Raw genomic sequence first — 17,131 nt, 5'->3', positions numbered from 1 at the left:
ATTATTATCTGACAATAAAGCATTATTCAACATGTATTAGGTACGTTTTTATATGGTATTAGTTTAGTCCTCATGACAACTTTATAAGGTAGTTATCCTCGTAAAGAATAACAGAGCTTAAGTCATTTGTTCATGACCAAAAAGTGTATCAGTCATTGTGCAGTAATTTGAAATACATGCTTGTTTTAATTGTAAAACCTGTATTCTTTATTTTCTACTATCTTACTATGGAAGTATTAATTTGAAAGTGAAAAACTCAATTATATATCCAGATTTTTTGAGTGTAAATTAAGTAGATACATAAAGGCTCATAAACTTAATGAAATTCTATTTTCCTTTTAGTATAGATATAGTGTAGATGAGAAAAATGTGTGTAGTTTGCTCCAAAAATTGTTAACATTTAGTTTTAATTAGTGCATCAGAGTAGATTAATAATTTCTTTGTGAGAGATTGAAAGACTCAACAATTCTCTTTTTGACTGAACTTTCAAAACAGTGCACTTCTTATGTTGGGAGGATGGTATGTTGTCTACAATTGACCTGTTTCCAGAATAGAGCAAGCATTGCCATGATTCAGAAATATCAACTAGATAATTATTTGATATTCAAAAATTAAATTTCTTCTAGAGTATCCTAGTCTTTATTTGAAGATTGTAAAGCTGGTTTTTCCCTTGAATAAGAAAAAATTAGGATCTGAGAAAAGCAGAATTAAGTTAGTTTGGGTGTATCCAATTTGCCAAAATATTACAACTGAAAATAAGTAGGACACGTGTGGTAGGAAGTAGGCTATTGAGAATAATCTTTTCCAGCATATTGAAGAGACACAGTGGGTGTGAGGGGAGGAGGAAATATGGAACATATAAATACTTCCAGATGAGTATTGGTGTAATTATGGGGAATAAAGGAAAGGAATGTATTAATAGGGATGGAAAACAAATATGTAAGACAGATTTGCCTTAATTTTTCCTGACACCATATAAATACCACAGAAGTAAGAGGAATGAGAGAATTAATGAAATGGTAATCGGGAAATAAAAGTCATCATTAGAAATAAAAATACTCAGTTTTAAGAAGGGAAGCTAGAGTAGTTCAGGAAATGTGTTTCTCTCACAGACATAAATCCTTAATAATATAATGATATGAACCTTAGGTAAATCTTGATTAATGTAAGCATACATGAAAGATACTACTTAATGTTTACTCCAAAAATACTCAAAGTAAAGTTGATCATAAATTTCAATGCTGATTATTCAATGCCAAAAATTTACAGATGAATTATTTGTATAAGTTAAGATGAATTACTTTGATAAATGATGTATATTAGGTGTGAAGGTGAAACAATATTTGGAGTGTCAAGTGAGACTCCTTATATACAGTTAAAAGCTATCATTGTTTTGTTTAAAACTAATTGTGAGATGCTCTGACACTTTTGTAGTTGTCTCTGTATAGCTATTCTGCAGTATTTTCTTCTACAAGTTATAACATATGCTTTGTGTATTTAGGTCCTTAATTGATCCTGAATTGATTTTTGTATATGACGTGAGGTAGGGATCCAGTTTTTTTTGTTTTTTGCACCAAAATATTTTATTATTTTACAGATGTAAAGAGGAGAACTCTTTGATTCTATTTTTAAAATAAAGCAAATAATTGCTGGTCACAATAATCCTGAATACTCCTCAACTTACAACACCTTTTTGTTTGGGACTGAATAATAATGTTTCAAGATTCAGTAAAATTATTTGTCTTCATATAAACTAAACTTCTAATGTTGGTCATAACAGGAGTTTGCTACACTCAGAACATGTAGAAAAAAGAAGAGAGAATGAAAAACATGTTACAAAATTTGTCTCTGTTAACATTTGCAGAGAAAAACGAGAACAGACAGAAATTTAGAGAGAGAGAGAGAGAGAGAGAGAAGGAGAGAGGAACCATAATATGAATTACCATCCTCCCACCATCAAAATCTTCAAAGTGATAGGCAAATAAAGACAAACTTAGGACCAGAACTCGCAACAGGATAGACATGTATGTGTATTGGGATCCAGTTTTTAAAAAGGTTTTCCTTTTAGGGAATCAGCTATTATATTACTATATTGTGAATAGGCCAACTTCTACCCACTGATCTGCAATGACAATTTTTATTTATCTATAGTTTGGTCTCTGGCTTCTTAACTTTTTTTTTTTTTCCCTTCTAGTCTGTCTGTCCTTGAACTAATATAGCCCTATTTTTATTTTGTTACTAAAGCTTTACACTAAGTCTTGATGTCTGATGGGCAAGTCCCTACACTTCGTTTTTATTCAGGAATTTTCTTAGCTGTTCTTGGCTCTTTTCTTTTGTCCACAGATTTTAGAATAGCTTGTCAGGTTCTACAAAAATTGTTTCTGGGATTTTGTTTGGAATTACATTACCTTTATAGATGAATTTGGGAAAAATGAGATCTTTAACATATGAGTTTTTCTATCTATACATGTATTTCTCCATTTAGTTTATGTATTCTTTTATATATTTCAATAACACATAGGCTCTAAGTACATTAGATACAGGGTTGCAAAATGAATAGTTTTGATTTTTTTAGACTTACATATCTTATGGAGTGGTCATTGCTAAATTTGTTAGCTTCAAAAATTATAAAAATAAATGATTCTTGGAAAAAATTCAAACCATGTAGAAGAGATTAAAAGTAAAAATGAAATCTGGGGTAACTTACTGTCTCTGCAGCAGCAGTCCACTAGTACTTTCTGCAATGCTGGAAATGTTGTATATCTGTGTTTTCCAATATGGTAACCAGTAGTCACGTTTAGCTTTGAATGTTGGAAGTGTGGTTAGTGCAACTGATGTGTTTTTTTTTTTGGGCTGTGCCGCAAGGCCTGTGGGATCTTAGTTCCCCGACCAGGTATCAAACCCGTGCCCCCTGCAGTGGAAGCACAGAGTCATAACCACTGGACCGCCAGGGAAGTCTGACCACTGATGTATTGAATTTTAAAATTTTATTTTATTTTAATTAATTTAAATTCAAATAGTAATGTGATTAGTGGTTATAGTATTAGACACTGTAGCTTAGGTCTTATTGCAAAATTTAGTTTTCTTCATAAGTGTACATTTTTGTTAGGTTTATTCTAGGTATTTTTAAAATATAGTTGTTGCTATTGTGAGTAGAATTTTTTTTCAACAACTTTTTAAGATTGTTCGTGGTATTTGGAAAGGCTACTGAATTTTGAATATTTCCTTTAGCTTAGTTACCTTTGCCCTTCTTTAAAAGAAAGGTGATCTTCGGCTATTTTGATTTTTGTTTAATGAATTCCAGATTCTTAGAATTTGAAATAAACTGGTATTGAAATTTGAATTTGAAATAAACTCTGAATCTTTATATTATTTCATATTAAGTAATTGGTTTTGAGTTGTTCTGGAGCTTCTTCAAATAAGACCTAAATTATGGATGCTAAATGAACATAGACTCATTTATAAAGATTTCATTTTGCCCCAGATATTGTAAGACGGTATTCCTTGTGGCTTCTCTGATTTTCAGACCTGATTTTTTTTTAAAACAACCTTGGTCTGTCTGTCTTTTTTCTTTTTTAATATTTATTTATTTATTTGGCTGCACTGGGTCATTATTTGCGGCATATGGGATCTTTAGTGGAGACATGTGGGATCTATTTCCCAAACCAGGGATCGAACGCAGGCCCTCTGCATTGGGAGCACAGAGTCTTAGCCACTGGACCACCAGGGAAGTACCTCCAGACCTGACTTTTGAGGAAATATTGAGGAAAATGGTATTCTTAAGGCTTACCTAAGCATGGATTCATTTTGAACAGTTCATTTGAGCTCAGTATACATTTTTTGGAGCACCTGCTTTGTGTTCAGCATTTTGCCAAATACTGGGACTACAGTGTTAAATAAGTTTCTTGCCTTTAAGCAGCTAGTAGTGTAATTGAGGAGACAAATGTAGAAAGAAATTGATTCATATACTGTGGCATTATAGAATACAGGTTAAGATTGTGCTCTGGAGTGACTTGTAGTTGTGTGACTTTGGTTATATTTCTTAATCTGTGGAAGCTCAGTTTCCTTGTGAATAAAATAGGAATATTATAGTAGGAATATTAAAATAGGAGTATTATAATGTGAGGATTGAATGAGATAATTTATGTATTTGCCATGTGCTAGCTAATATTATTGGCTACTAGACAGCTTGGAATGTCTCACATCTCTGTTACAGACAGTGGAGACAACTTGAGGGGGGTTAATAAGCAGGCGGATGACATGGTCAGATTCACGTTTAGAATGCTGTAAATCACTGTGTCTGCAGTAGGTCAGAGAATTTGAGGAGATAAATTAGAGGAGGCTGTAGTGATAGACGTGTTGAGAGATGGTGACCTAATCATTACAGTTAGGAGAGAATGGTCGGGAGAAAGTTCAATAATACTTCAGTGTTATAAAGGTAAGACTTGATGATTGATTTAATGAAAAGGGCAAAGGAGTCAGGGATGACATTCCAATGTTTAGTTTTGGTAAATGACTAGATGTTGTTATTTATAACTGAGTTAGGGAGTATGGGAGGGGGAGGACATGTTAGAGGGGATGGAGAGATTGAGTTGTTTTGTTCATGCATGAGATGAATGTGTGATATCTAGGTGGGCATATTTAGGAGAGAGTTTGATTTATGTTTCTGGTGGGTAGAGGATTCATGGTGGGAGAGACATGTAATAAACATTATATTTAATTGTAATTTGACATAATGCCATTCAATAAATGTTAGCTATTTTTACCATTATCATCATCATCATTATCACCACCACTGCTGCCACCATTATTAAATAGGTAGTGTTTAAGGCAACCAATAGATAAGCCTTTCTAGAGGAAGGGCATAAAGTAAAAGGAGAAGTGGGGTGGAAGATAGAACATGTAATGGATGGGTAGATGAAGAAGTATGGTAGGAGATGGAGAAGAAATGGTGAGCTTGTAGCAGGAGAACTAAGATAAGGTCTCACAAAGAATAGTGACTTTGTATGACAGAGTGGTTAATAATATCAGATGTAACAGATTGGTAACATAAAGCCTACAGGAGTCCACTGGACTTGACAATAGGATGTCAGTGGTGACCTCAGCTAAGTAAATCACAGTGGAGTGACATGTAGGGACAGAATCCAGACTAAAATATACTTAGAAATATATAGGAAGTGTGATACAACGTGGGCTAGTTTTGTTCATGTGGCCCAAGAGCCAAGTGGTGACATCTTACAAGTACCAAATTTAAAAAATTTCCTTTAATGAAAATATGTGGCTGGTTGTTATGAATAATTATCAATGATTTTTTTAAAATACAAAGAGTATAGTTCTATGTGTTTAGGTTTAAATCTAGCTTAATTATTATTTCCTCCAGCTTTCTCTAATTGAGTTTTAATCCTCATCTAGTTGTTTTTTTTTTTTTTGCGGTACGCGGTCCTCTCACTGTTGTGATCTCTCCCGTTGCGGAGCACAGGCTCCAGACGCGCAGGCTCAGCGGCCATGGCTCACGGGCCTAGCCACTCCGCGGCATGTGGGATCTTCCCGGACTGGGGCACGAACCCATGTCCCCCGCATCGGCAGGCGGACTCTCAACCACTGCGCCACCAGGGAAGCCCCCTCATATAGTTTTTTAATGAGAATTTAAAATATTATTTTCATAAACCTTGTAACTTATTGCTGTTATTTGCATTCAAACCCCATGGTTTACTCTCTTAAAAAATTAATTAATTAGTTAATTAATTTTTGGCTGCCTTGGGTCTTTGTTGCTGCCCGAGGGCGTTCTTTAGTTGCGGTGAGCGGGGTTTACTCTTCATTGCGCGGGCTTCTCATTGCGGTGGCGTCTCTTGTCGCGGAGCATGGGCTCTAGGTGCACAGGCTTCAGTAATTGTGGCTCGCAGGCTCTAGAGCACAGGCTCAGTAGTTGTGGCACACTGGCCTAGTTGCTCCGCGGCATGTGGGATCTTCCCAGACCAGGGCTTGAACCCACGTCCCCTGCATTGGCAAGCGGATTCTTAACCAGTGTGCCATGAGGGAAGCCCACCATGGTTTACTCTTAATCTGTTTCTTTATAAGCCTCTTAAATTTCAGCTTTAGTGAAAGCTGAAAGATTAGTGGATTAACACTTTTGATCTCCTTTTTCTTCCTTTCTGTTTTTTTTGTATTTTTTTAAATTGAAGTATAGTTGATTTATAATGTGTTAATTACTGTTGTACAGTAAAGTGATTCAGTTATACATATATATACCTTCCTTTTTTAATATTCTTTTCCATTATGGTTTATCGCAGGATATTGAATATAGTTCTCTGTGCTTTCTAATATATATATATATATATTTTTAATTTGCTTTTTTTTTGGCTGCATCGCGCATCTTGCAGGATCTTAGTTCCCTGACCACGGATTGAACCTGGCCCCCGGGCAGTAAAAGCACAGAGTCCTAACCACTGGACTGCCAGGGAATTCCCTCTAATATGTTTTTATAAAAAAATATTTATTTATTTTGGCTGCACTGGGTCTTAGTTGCACCATGCGGGATCTTCGTTGCGGCATGTGGGATCTTTAGTTGTGGCATGTGAACTTCTTAGTTGTACCATGCAACCTCTTAGTTGTAGCATGCATGCAGGATCTAGTTCAGGAATCAGACCAGGGCCCCTGCATTGGGAGTGTGGAGTCTTACCCACTGGATCACCAGAGAAGTCCCTCTAATATGTTTGAATCAACTTTTATTTTACAATTGCAAGAGCCATTTAAACATGTTACGTTGTTTAAAATCTCACTATATCCACACTATCTGTATGATTGATTCTGTCAACTTTATAAAACTTAACAGGAACCATTAGGGTTCTTTGGTTTATATGGTAATATTTGTAGATTTCTAGAATTTTACTCATTTAATTCTCACAGGGCAATCTTAGTTGCAAGTATTTATGGAATATTTTATTATCATCCTGCTATATAGCAAGTCTTAGCTTGACATTACTATCTGTGACATTGGTAGGGCATTTCGTTTATGACTGGGCTGTTCTGGACTTCACAGTCTCTTCAAGGACCTTTCTGAGCCTGAAATTCTAAGTTATGCTAATCTTCAGGGAAAGAACACATCTGAATAAATAGTGTCTGTTTCAGTTTCTTACAAAAGGCCCAAACTTTGTTTTATTACTGTTAGTTGTACACTACTGTTGTTCTGGCGTATCTCAATAGTTATCTATAATGTATTAATACATTTTATTTATGTGTTCTGATAATTATAAACCTAAATAATAATACCATTTTCCCATTGCCCATGGTAGGAATGCCATTATTGGATTTTATTCTTTCTTTGCTTCAAGAGTGTCTTCCTTAAATAGCTCAGACAGGATTGAGGGAAGTATTTCTCCTCCTTCTCCTCTCCCCTCCTCCTGTGTCCCTTCTACCCCTCCTTCTCCCTCCCTTCCCACTTCCCTTCTTCCTACTTACTTGTCACCTGTTGCTGTCAATATTTATATAATAAAGTATTTAAATTAAATTTATTTAAATTTTTTTGTACAAGAAAAGTTTTCATGTAATCTTTGGAGGCTTACAAGTTCATTGGTTGAAAAGTTTAAGTGGAAACTGTATCCGGATGAGTATCATAACCACATTCTAAAATGTTGTATGTAATTGTTTTTAATATAGTTTTTCTAATTTCAAAATAATATCCTTATTATGTACATTTTAAAAACACAAAGAAAAAAATAAAAATCATATGCAATGATATATAATATTTTGATATATATGTTTCCAATTCTTTTTGGGAGTATATTGCAAGCTTTTTCTTTTTTTTTTAAAAAAAGTATTCATTCATTCATTTATTCATTCATTCTGGCCGCGCTGGGTCTTAGTTGTGGCATGCGGGATTTTTTTTTTTATAAATTTGTTTATTTTATTTACTTATTTTTGGCTGCGTTGGGTCTTCGTTGCTGCTCATGGGCTTTCTCTAGTTTCAGTGAGTGGAGGCTACTCTTCATCGGTGCACGGGCTTCTCATTGCAGTGGCTTCTCTTGCTGCAGAGCACGGGCTCTAGGCTGCGGGCTTCAGTAGCTGTGGCACGCAGGCTCAGTAGTTGTGATGCACAGGCTTAGTTGCTCTGTGGCATGTGGGATCTTCCCGGACCAGGAATTGAGCCCGTGTCCCCTGCATTGGCAGGTGGATTCTTAACCACTGTGCCACCAGGGAAGTTCCAGGATTTTTTTTTTTTCATTTGTGGCATGCGGACTTCTTACTTGTGGCATGCAAACTCTTAGTTGCAGCATGTGTGCAGGATCTAGTTTCCCGACCAGGGATCAAACCTGGGCCCCCTGCCCTGGGAGCACGGAGACTTACCCACTGGACCACTAGGGAAATCCCTCTCCTTTTTTTTAAAAAAAAACAATATTGAACCATTTCCCCATGGTTGAACTGTAATTTACTGATGCAGTTGGGTACGTTTTGGATGGTGTAATAGTTTACAGTTTTACTTTTCCATAAATTATGCTCTAGTTGACATCCTTGTATACAACTGTCTGATGTTTCCTTAATGGAAATTTGTAGTTGTGCAGTTGTTTCAAAACAAGTGAAATACTTTAACAACTCCCCCCCCCACCAATCTACTTTTGAGCTAATTTAATTATTCATTTGGTAGAGGTGGAGGCATTCCAAGAAAGGGGGGAGGGGTGAGCCTTTATATCTGTTAAATAATGTGCTGGGCCCTTTTCAAGTATTATCTTTTTTTTTGTTTTTTAAAAATTTGTTTATTTTATTTATCTTTGGCTGTGTTGGGTCTTTTTGCCCGGGGACTTTCTCTAGTTGTGGCGAGTGGGGGCTACTCTTCCTTGCGGTGCGTGGGCTTCTCATTGGAGTGGCTTCTCTTGTTGCGGAGCACAGGCTCTAGGGGTGCAGGCTTCAGTAGTTGTGGCACACGGGCTCATTAGTTGTGGCACATGGGCTTAGTTGCTCCACGGCATGTGGGATCTTCCCAGACCAGGGATCGAACCCGTGTCCCCTGCATTGGCAGGCAGATTCTTAACCACTGCACCGCCACCAGGGAAGCCCCCTGAAGTATTATCTTTTTTGATCCACATAGCAACCCTGTCACATAGGTAGTTTTATCCTCTTTAGAGAAATTAAATGGCTTGTCTACTTAATGGCAGAATCAGGACAATGACACAGGTCTTTGACTTTCAATCTAATGTAGTTTCATTGACTCAGAGGCTCTCTTTGTGGAGACTAGAGGCAGGGTAAAGAGGGCCCTTCCCTGTGCTCTCTCCTGCTTCCTCATTTTCTGCTGATTGGTGTGTATTTCTTTTCCTTCTGGTAAATTCAGGTAGAAAAAAGGTTGAGAACTACCACTATACCATTTTGCTGTCTCTGGCTTTTTTAGGGACTATGTTCATGTTTGAATCAAGAAATGGATATAAAAGCAGAACATCTGTTTAATCATGTTTTTAGGAAACAAAACCCAACTAAAAAATAGTCTGTGCTTTGTATTATTCTGGAAAAGACGTAGTAGAAAGTTGAAGTATAGCGCTCTACTTTCTACTTCCTACTAAGTTGAATTTTCCTTTTGACGTTTATTAATTTAAAACTGAATACTCAGAGAATAAGTTAATTGTAATAGATTCAAAAGGCTGTGTATCTTTTTTTTCTGCCAACAGCAGTTAGGTTGACAGAACAGCATACATTAAATGAAAATAAGAACTACATATAATTATAGCCCCACATTTAAACAGACATTTAACAAACAAACATTAACATTAAATGTTTCAGTGAGAAATAGCTCCATTTCATTAGTAAGAATTATGGACCTGATGGTGTATTTACTTTTACATTTATAATTCTAATTTATATCTTGCCTACTTCCAAAATAAATTTGAGGCAGTCCTTTTAGTATATAACTGTGTCCTCAAACCTAGCAGTCTGGCTGATTCTGGGTAGTATATGTATAGGTCAGGTTCTTAAGAAGAAGGGTGCAAGAGTCAAGGAAGAGATAAGCAAGATAAAATTGATAAAAAGCAGCAAAGATGAAGAAATGTAAAGGTTATTGAGATCTGATGGAAAATTCCCTGGTTTGGGGCAGGGGAAAATCAGATCAGAGACAGAAATACTATGGGAAGACTGAACATTTTTTTTTTTTTTTTTTTTGCGGTACACGGGCCTCTCACTGTTGTGACCTCTCCCGTTGCGGAGCACAGGCTCTGGACGCGCAGGCTCAGCGGCCATGGCTCACGGGCCCAGCCGCTCCGTGGCATGTGGAATCTTCCCGGACCGGGGCACGAACCCGTGTCCCCTGCATCGGCAGGCGGACTCTCAACCACTGCGCCACCAGGGAAGCCCAAGACTGAACATTTTGAAGTTTGGGATTAGAGAACTAATTTGCCTGGAGGATAGTGCAAAATGGATCTTGCAAATTTATTGTTGAGGACCTGAAGATGTACTCTGTGAATCTGGCGAGTAGAATTTCCCTTTGGGTGATTTGATCACAATTAGGCTATCCTAGTCTGGTTCTTGCCTATACTATGGATCTTTTTTACGGGCCACCTTCACTATTCCCTTCAAATTCTTGTCCTCAGACTTTAAAAGGGAAGGTTGTTCATGGGGAAGGAGCAAAGAAGAGATGAAATAGAGGAAGAGAAAGTTGGGCAACAGATAAAAGCTGTCCGTTTTTTGACTCTCTTATGAAGGAGACTTATTACTCCCTCTTTTCTTTATTATAATAAGCATTATACATTATACTTAACTTTATTGTAATATTTATCACACTATGAGCAGTTACTTTTATTCTGATTTGTCTACTGAATTGTGAGGTCCTTAAGGGCAAGAAAGGTTTGTTCTTTCTCTTTTACTAACCAACTAGAGAAAGAAGGAAGGTAACATTGAGTTCCTATTTTATATGTACCAAGCACTTTGCTAAGACATAGATATCATCAAATCCACTGGTTGAAACTTTTTAGCTTCCATAAAATTTTTTTTTTTTTTTTTTTTTGGCGGTACACGGGCCTCTCACTGTTGTGGCCTCTCCCGTTGCGGAGCACAGGCTCCAGACGCGCAGGCTCAGCGGCCATGGCTCACAGGCCCAGCCGCTCCGCAGCATGTGGGATCTTCCCAGACCGGGGCACGAACCCGTGTCGCCTGCATCGACAGGCGGACTCTCAACCACTGCGCCACCAGGGAAGCCCCATAAAAATGTTTTGATGAACAAGTACTTCCTCACTCATTAAGTTAATATTTATGATTTTTATATTGTAATGTTAAATAAAACTGATAAATCACTCTTACTGCATGCTAAATACCATTGTGGTTTGATATCCACCATGATTCATTTATAAAAAGACACAAACAGGCTCTTTTTAAACATTTAAAAAATTTATATTCCTTTCTCTGTTTAAATTCGTATCTCTATCACACTTTTCCCCACCAGATTTTATCCTTATGTGGTGTATTTTTATGCATGGATTATGTTTTGCATGTACTATACTATGCATACATTATGAAGGCAATATATTTTTATGCATGAAAGCCTTTCATGCATATTGATCACCCTATTGTATGTCTCTGCAACATATATATATGTGAAGTCAAGTTTAAAAGAAATTTCCTAGATTTTAAATTGTAATTAGCATATAGTTAGTAAAACAACATAAATGTATTAAAATGTTAAATCATTATTAAACAAGAAAATAAGTTATTGGAAATGCATGTTTGAATGAGATGGATGAAGCTGATCTTCAATGTTTTTCAACTAATTCAACCTTTTGTAGATAAATAATACTCAATGCTGCAATAAGACAATGGTCAGCATCAATTTTATTTCCTCCTTTTTTCTTCAAGAGGTGTAAATCCTGAGCAATTTGTTTACATAATTAATTGAATGGTAATGCACAGTTTTGTTTCAGTAGTTGTCACCCAGTTATTTGAACTCTTCTGTCATCAAATGATTTATCATCAAAATTATTTTTGTTTATCTGTCAGCTGGTAATTTGATTAAGTCCTTCTTCAGTTTCGTTGAAAGCAAAGACTAGAAACCACCTGACTTGCCAGGATCATTAGAGTCATTAGAGACATGCAGTTCTGGGATGTATACCAAAAAAGGCTTTATTAAGTCTTCTTAATATAATTATATTAGATAGTAATTATATCTATTAGCGTTTTACTTATAGGCATTGTTCAGGAGCTATTGAGAAAAGCTAAATATTGTTAACTTCAGTATACCTATGTCAAAAGGATATTTTTTTGATAAGATGTTTTTATCAGATGACTTAAAGATGTTTTTTTTTTTTTTGCCTTAAACATGTTTTAACCAAAGCCATTTATTCAGTTTAAAGCCATTGTCTGCCTTGGAACCTTGCTGGCAAAACTGTTCTTTCATTGTCAAAACAATCAGATTGACTTTCATGATCTAAGAAGTCTGACTTTATTTTTCAGTTCAAATAAATGATTTGATTTGTGTTCCTGTGACAGCCATGTTTGATATTTAATCCTTGGTAGATAAATGGAAGGCAAGGAGACTTGTTTTAAAAGTGTGTTGCTTGGGACTTCCCTGGTGGCACAGTGGTTGAGAGTCCCCCTGCCGATGCAGGGGACGCGGGTTCGTGCCCCGGTCCGGGAAGATCCCACATGCTTCAGAGCAGCTGGGCCCGTGAGCCATGGCCACTGAGCCTGTGCGTCCGGAGCCTGTGCTCCGCAACGGGAGAGGCCACAACAGTGAGAGGCCCAAGTACCGCAAAAAAAAAAAAAAAGTGTGTTGCTTGGAAGAACTGTCTTTCTTGTTCTTTTTAGAAACTCTGAGCTTTGCTTCACAGAACTCTCCCTGAAAGGTAATGTAATCTTTGATGATGAACATAGGCTAGAAATGATGAACTTTTAAAATGAAAATTGTAACCAACTTCTGCCCCATTCTATAATATATCTGAAAATAGAACATCCTATCACAATTACTCATTTTTAATTTCTATCTTCATTCTTTACAGTAATTATAGAACAGGAAGCCCTGTAGTCAGTTTGTAGTAATTTAAGTTAAGGCTTTGCAGACAAAATATTATGAATCATTCCTTGTTTAATACTTCAGAGATTTTTATATCTAGGCAATGCAGTTTGGTTTCATTCAGGATGGACAAGAGGTATGCCATTCTTTTTATAAAGTGAGTAAAGACTTGTGGAAGGGGAGTCAAGTGAGGAGAATTTGGATGACCTCTCCGTTTAGACCTCTGATCCATTGTCAGGCAGATTAGTTTTAGGAAAGGAATGAATACAAGTGGAAATTGAAGACCTGTCCATTGTTGTTTATCTATTTCAGTGTACTCCTCAGAGAGTCTGTTTACCTTCAGTAGTATAAATATATGATATTGGAAGATCCCTGTTCTAATATTTATGGTAGCCTCTATTTTATAGCCAGGGAAACTTAGACTTAAAGAGGTGAAAGAATTGGCTGTGGTCATTAAGCTAGTAAATGGTTCAGTCAAGAACTCTAAAACTTACTTTTCCTCATATGTCTCACTACCTAGTACATAGTTTGGTACACATAGATGTATGCTATGTATTTAATAAAAGAATAACTTCATATTGTTTTGTGAACTATTAAATACTTAACATTTTAGTAGTCTCTTGAATTTTGAACTGCTGCGTGAAAGTAACAGATGATTCACTGCAGAAGAATATTGAAGATAACTCACTTTTTTTTTTTTTTTTTTTTTTTTTTTTGCATTACGCGGGCCTCTCACTGTTGTGGCCTCTCCCGTTGCGGAGCACAGGCTCCGGACACGCAGGCCCAGCAGCCATGGCTCACGGGCCCAGCCGCTCCGCGGCATGCAGGACCCTCCCAGACCGGGGCACGAACTCGTGTCCCCTGCATCGACAGGCGGACTCTCAACCACTGTGCCACCAGGGAAGCCCGATAACTCATATTTTTAAAGCATGATCAAGTTCATCTCCCTTTAGTTCTTGAGGTGGTGTCTGTGGAAGTGACTAATAGACCATCAAAGAACTTAGGCACTTTGGGGGACTTCCCTGGTGGTGCAGTGGGTATCCGTGTTCCCAATGCAGAGGGCCTGGGTTTGATCCTTAGTCAGGGAACTAGATCCCACATGCATGCCTCAACTAAGAAGTCTGCATGCTGCAACTAAAAGATACTGCATGCTGCAATGAAGGTCCCACGTGCCTCAACTAAGACCCGGTGCATCCTAAATAAATAAATAAATACTAAAAAAAAAAAAGAACTTAGGCAGTTTTAAATGTTTTATCAATTAAGATAGAGACCTGTTAACAGTGTAGTAGTGTTTATTTGATAGGGGTCAACTGGCTGTATGTTGATATCACAGTCAGATATCCATGAGGCAAACGTATGTTTATATGACCAGTATATTTTTGTTTCTGTGTTAACAGGTATTCTCTTAAACTGAATGACCAAATCTTGGCTGAAGAGAAACACAAGGAACTGTAAGTGCATTAAACCCTAGGTTGTACATAATTTACTCTGTCTATGGAGTAGATACATGTAAACAATCTGATTTTTAAAACTCTGTGTGGTATAAAATATAAAGATGTAATCAATATTATGACCTTAATCCTAGTAGGATTAGGATAATTTATACTACATAAGGTTAACACAGGAAATAATTGTTCCTATGCACACATTAGAATATGGAGTATTGTATCCCATCCTCTAGACTAAGGGCATATTCGGAAATAGGTCGTTTCATCTTCTTTCCCCAGATAAAATGTTAAATTGTCATTGTTAATTTTGGCTCTTGCTCAGTTGACTTCCACCCTTTGCTTAAGGTGGAGAAATATGATTTTGTTCGTTGTCTTATGAAAAAGTAAATGCCTAACTCTGTTTAGCACAAGGTAAAACACTTTAAATATAAATAAAATTTTGTTCCCTTTAAAAAATTTTAATGTTTGTAGGATCCTATCTTTCGGGTAGGTTAGCTGTATACATGATTCTGGGATATCTCTGTTGCTATTTTTCTGCCCTGTGGTAGTATCTAAAAAGATTACTACCTCACAGGAACTGTGAGGTTTTTAGTTAAAAATTACAGACTTGGGAGTTATAAAAATTCATCTCAGGGACTTCCCTGGCGGTCCATTGGTTAAGACTTCGCCTTCCAACGCAGGGGGTGTGGGTTCGATCCTTGGTCAGGGAGCTAAGATCCCACATGCCTCAGGGCTAAAAAACGAAAACATAAAAAACAAAAGCAGTATTGTAACAAATTCATTAAGGACTTAAAAAAAAATGGTCCACGTCAAAAAAAAAAGTCTTAAAAAAAAATTTAATCTCTTTTCAATATCATAGGTTTGTCCAAAGAGGGAAGCTAAAATAAAGTATATGCTTCTGTTTTCTAGTAGGCTACTTTTTTCCTCCATTGTGCAGTAAGAAAGTTCTGATAATTGTAATTATTATTGAAACACCTAATGTCAAATAATAATGTAGAATTAAGTTTGAGGAATTTGAGGCTAACTACGTCACAGGTTGGACCTCACTTATTATTATTATTATTTTTTAATTGAAGTATAGTTGATTTACAGTGTTGTACGGACTGCGCTAATTATTGATGATAGTCAACGTTCTATCTATCCTTTTTATAAATACATGGGTGAATTTTACAAACTTCCTTGGGAGTTTCCTTAATGTTTGACACTCTCTTATGTTAAAGATATTTTAATATCTAACTCAAGTCCCTCATGGTTTAGTTTAAATGTAATCTTCATTTGTACTCAAGTTATGGAGAATAACTTTTTCTGTAGATTGAGTGCTCCAAGACTATTATTTTCTTCTCAAGGTTAAGTAATGATTTTTCTGAGTACTTTTTAAGGTTCTATTTACAAACACTGTCCTGAATGTTTTCCAAATTATTTTCTTTCTTCTGTCTTATAGAAGAGATTATAGTAAGTGTTAATCGTAAAATGGTAGGCTCAATGTGTAAGAAAAGGATTTAAGAGTTCCTAGAGTTGATATATCCCATTGTTACATGCTAGCCTTTCATCAGTATTTTTATATTTATTATGTCTTCATTTGATTATAATCTCCATCGTGGGTTCTCAAATTTATTGTTAAGGAATTTTATATAATTTCTTTCTTTACTGCCTAGTCAGTGAGGGTAGGTGATTGTAACTGTACCATTGGTTGGTTGCTTACTTATAGATTTGGTAACAGAACTTTTTTGTTTTGGAAATTAGGTAGTCAACCTAGAGGTTCCTTTGGCCCTCGGAGACTATGACCAATATTAAAAATACCAGAAAACTGCAATAGTGTGAATATTTTCATATTATTTAATATGTAACACATATGAATGTGTTAATTCATTTATAGTTTCTTTAGCTGTCTGTGATATAGTTCACTCTCATGGATAGACTGATTTTTTTTCTTAGATTTTATTATGGAAAATTTTAAATGTATAGTATATAATTACCCATATATTCGCCACCTAGATTTTATCATTAACATTTTACTCTCTTTTTCACCTTATCCATTCTTTTGTCTATCCATTACTTCATCTGCTTTTCGAGTGCATTTCAAAAGTAAATTGCAGACATCAGTATGTTTCCCCATAAATATTTCAACATGCATACCGTCACCTAGAATTCAATAGTTTAGAATTTTTTGCCTTTACCTGTAAATATTTTCATACAGTGAAATGCACAAATCTTAAGTGTACATTTGCTGAGTTTTGAAAAGTGCATAAATGTTCGTAACCCAGTTCTCTATCAAGAAATTCCCTTATGCCTCTTTGTAGTCACTCTCTGCTCCTACCCTCCAAGAGGTAAACCTTATTATGATTTTTTTTCTACTATAGATTAAGTTTTTCCTGTTCTGGAATTTCTTATTAATGGAATCATATGTATGTTATGTTTTATATAATGCTTCTTTCACTCAGTATAATATTTTTTAGATTCTTTCATGTATTAGTTAATTTTTTTTATTGCTGATTAACATTCCATGATTTATCTGTTTTCTTATTGGTGGACGTCTAGGCTGTTTCCTTTCATTTGGATACTATGAATAAAGTTGCTGTTAATATTTTTGTATAAGTCTTTGTGAACATGTTTTTATTTCTCATGGATAATTACTCAGGAATAGATTTGCTGCTGAGTCACTAGGGTAATAGTATATTTGGTTCTATGAGGAACTACTAGATTT

General features: G+C 36.0%; 1 protein-coding gene across 10 annotated transcripts in view; it reads left to right on the top strand.

The window, feature by feature from the left end:
• ADK (adenosine kinase) overlaps positions 1–17,131 on the top strand; it is a 486,210-nt gene that overhangs the window by 54,580 nt on the left and 414,499 nt on the right. For 6 of the 10 annotated variants that reach the window (XM_067710462.1, XM_067710466.1, XM_067710465.1 and 3 more), the window contains one exon: positions 14,377–14,430. The exons of the other annotated variants lie outside the window; for them this stretch is intronic. In XM_067710462.1, the coding sequence (XP_067566563.1) occupies positions 14,377–14,430 (54 nt within the window). The remainder of the gene's footprint in view (positions 1–14,376; positions 14,431–17,131) is intronic. 10 annotated transcript variants of the gene reach the window in all.

Source organism: Pseudorca crassidens, chromosome 16 (genome assembly GCF_039906515.1).
Source record: "Pseudorca crassidens isolate mPseCra1 chromosome 16, mPseCra1.hap1, whole genome shotgun sequence".
Classification (NCBI taxonomy): Eukaryota; Metazoa; Chordata; class Mammalia; order Artiodactyla; family Delphinidae; genus Pseudorca; species Pseudorca crassidens.
This window is presented reverse-complemented; position numbering and strand designations above follow the sequence as displayed.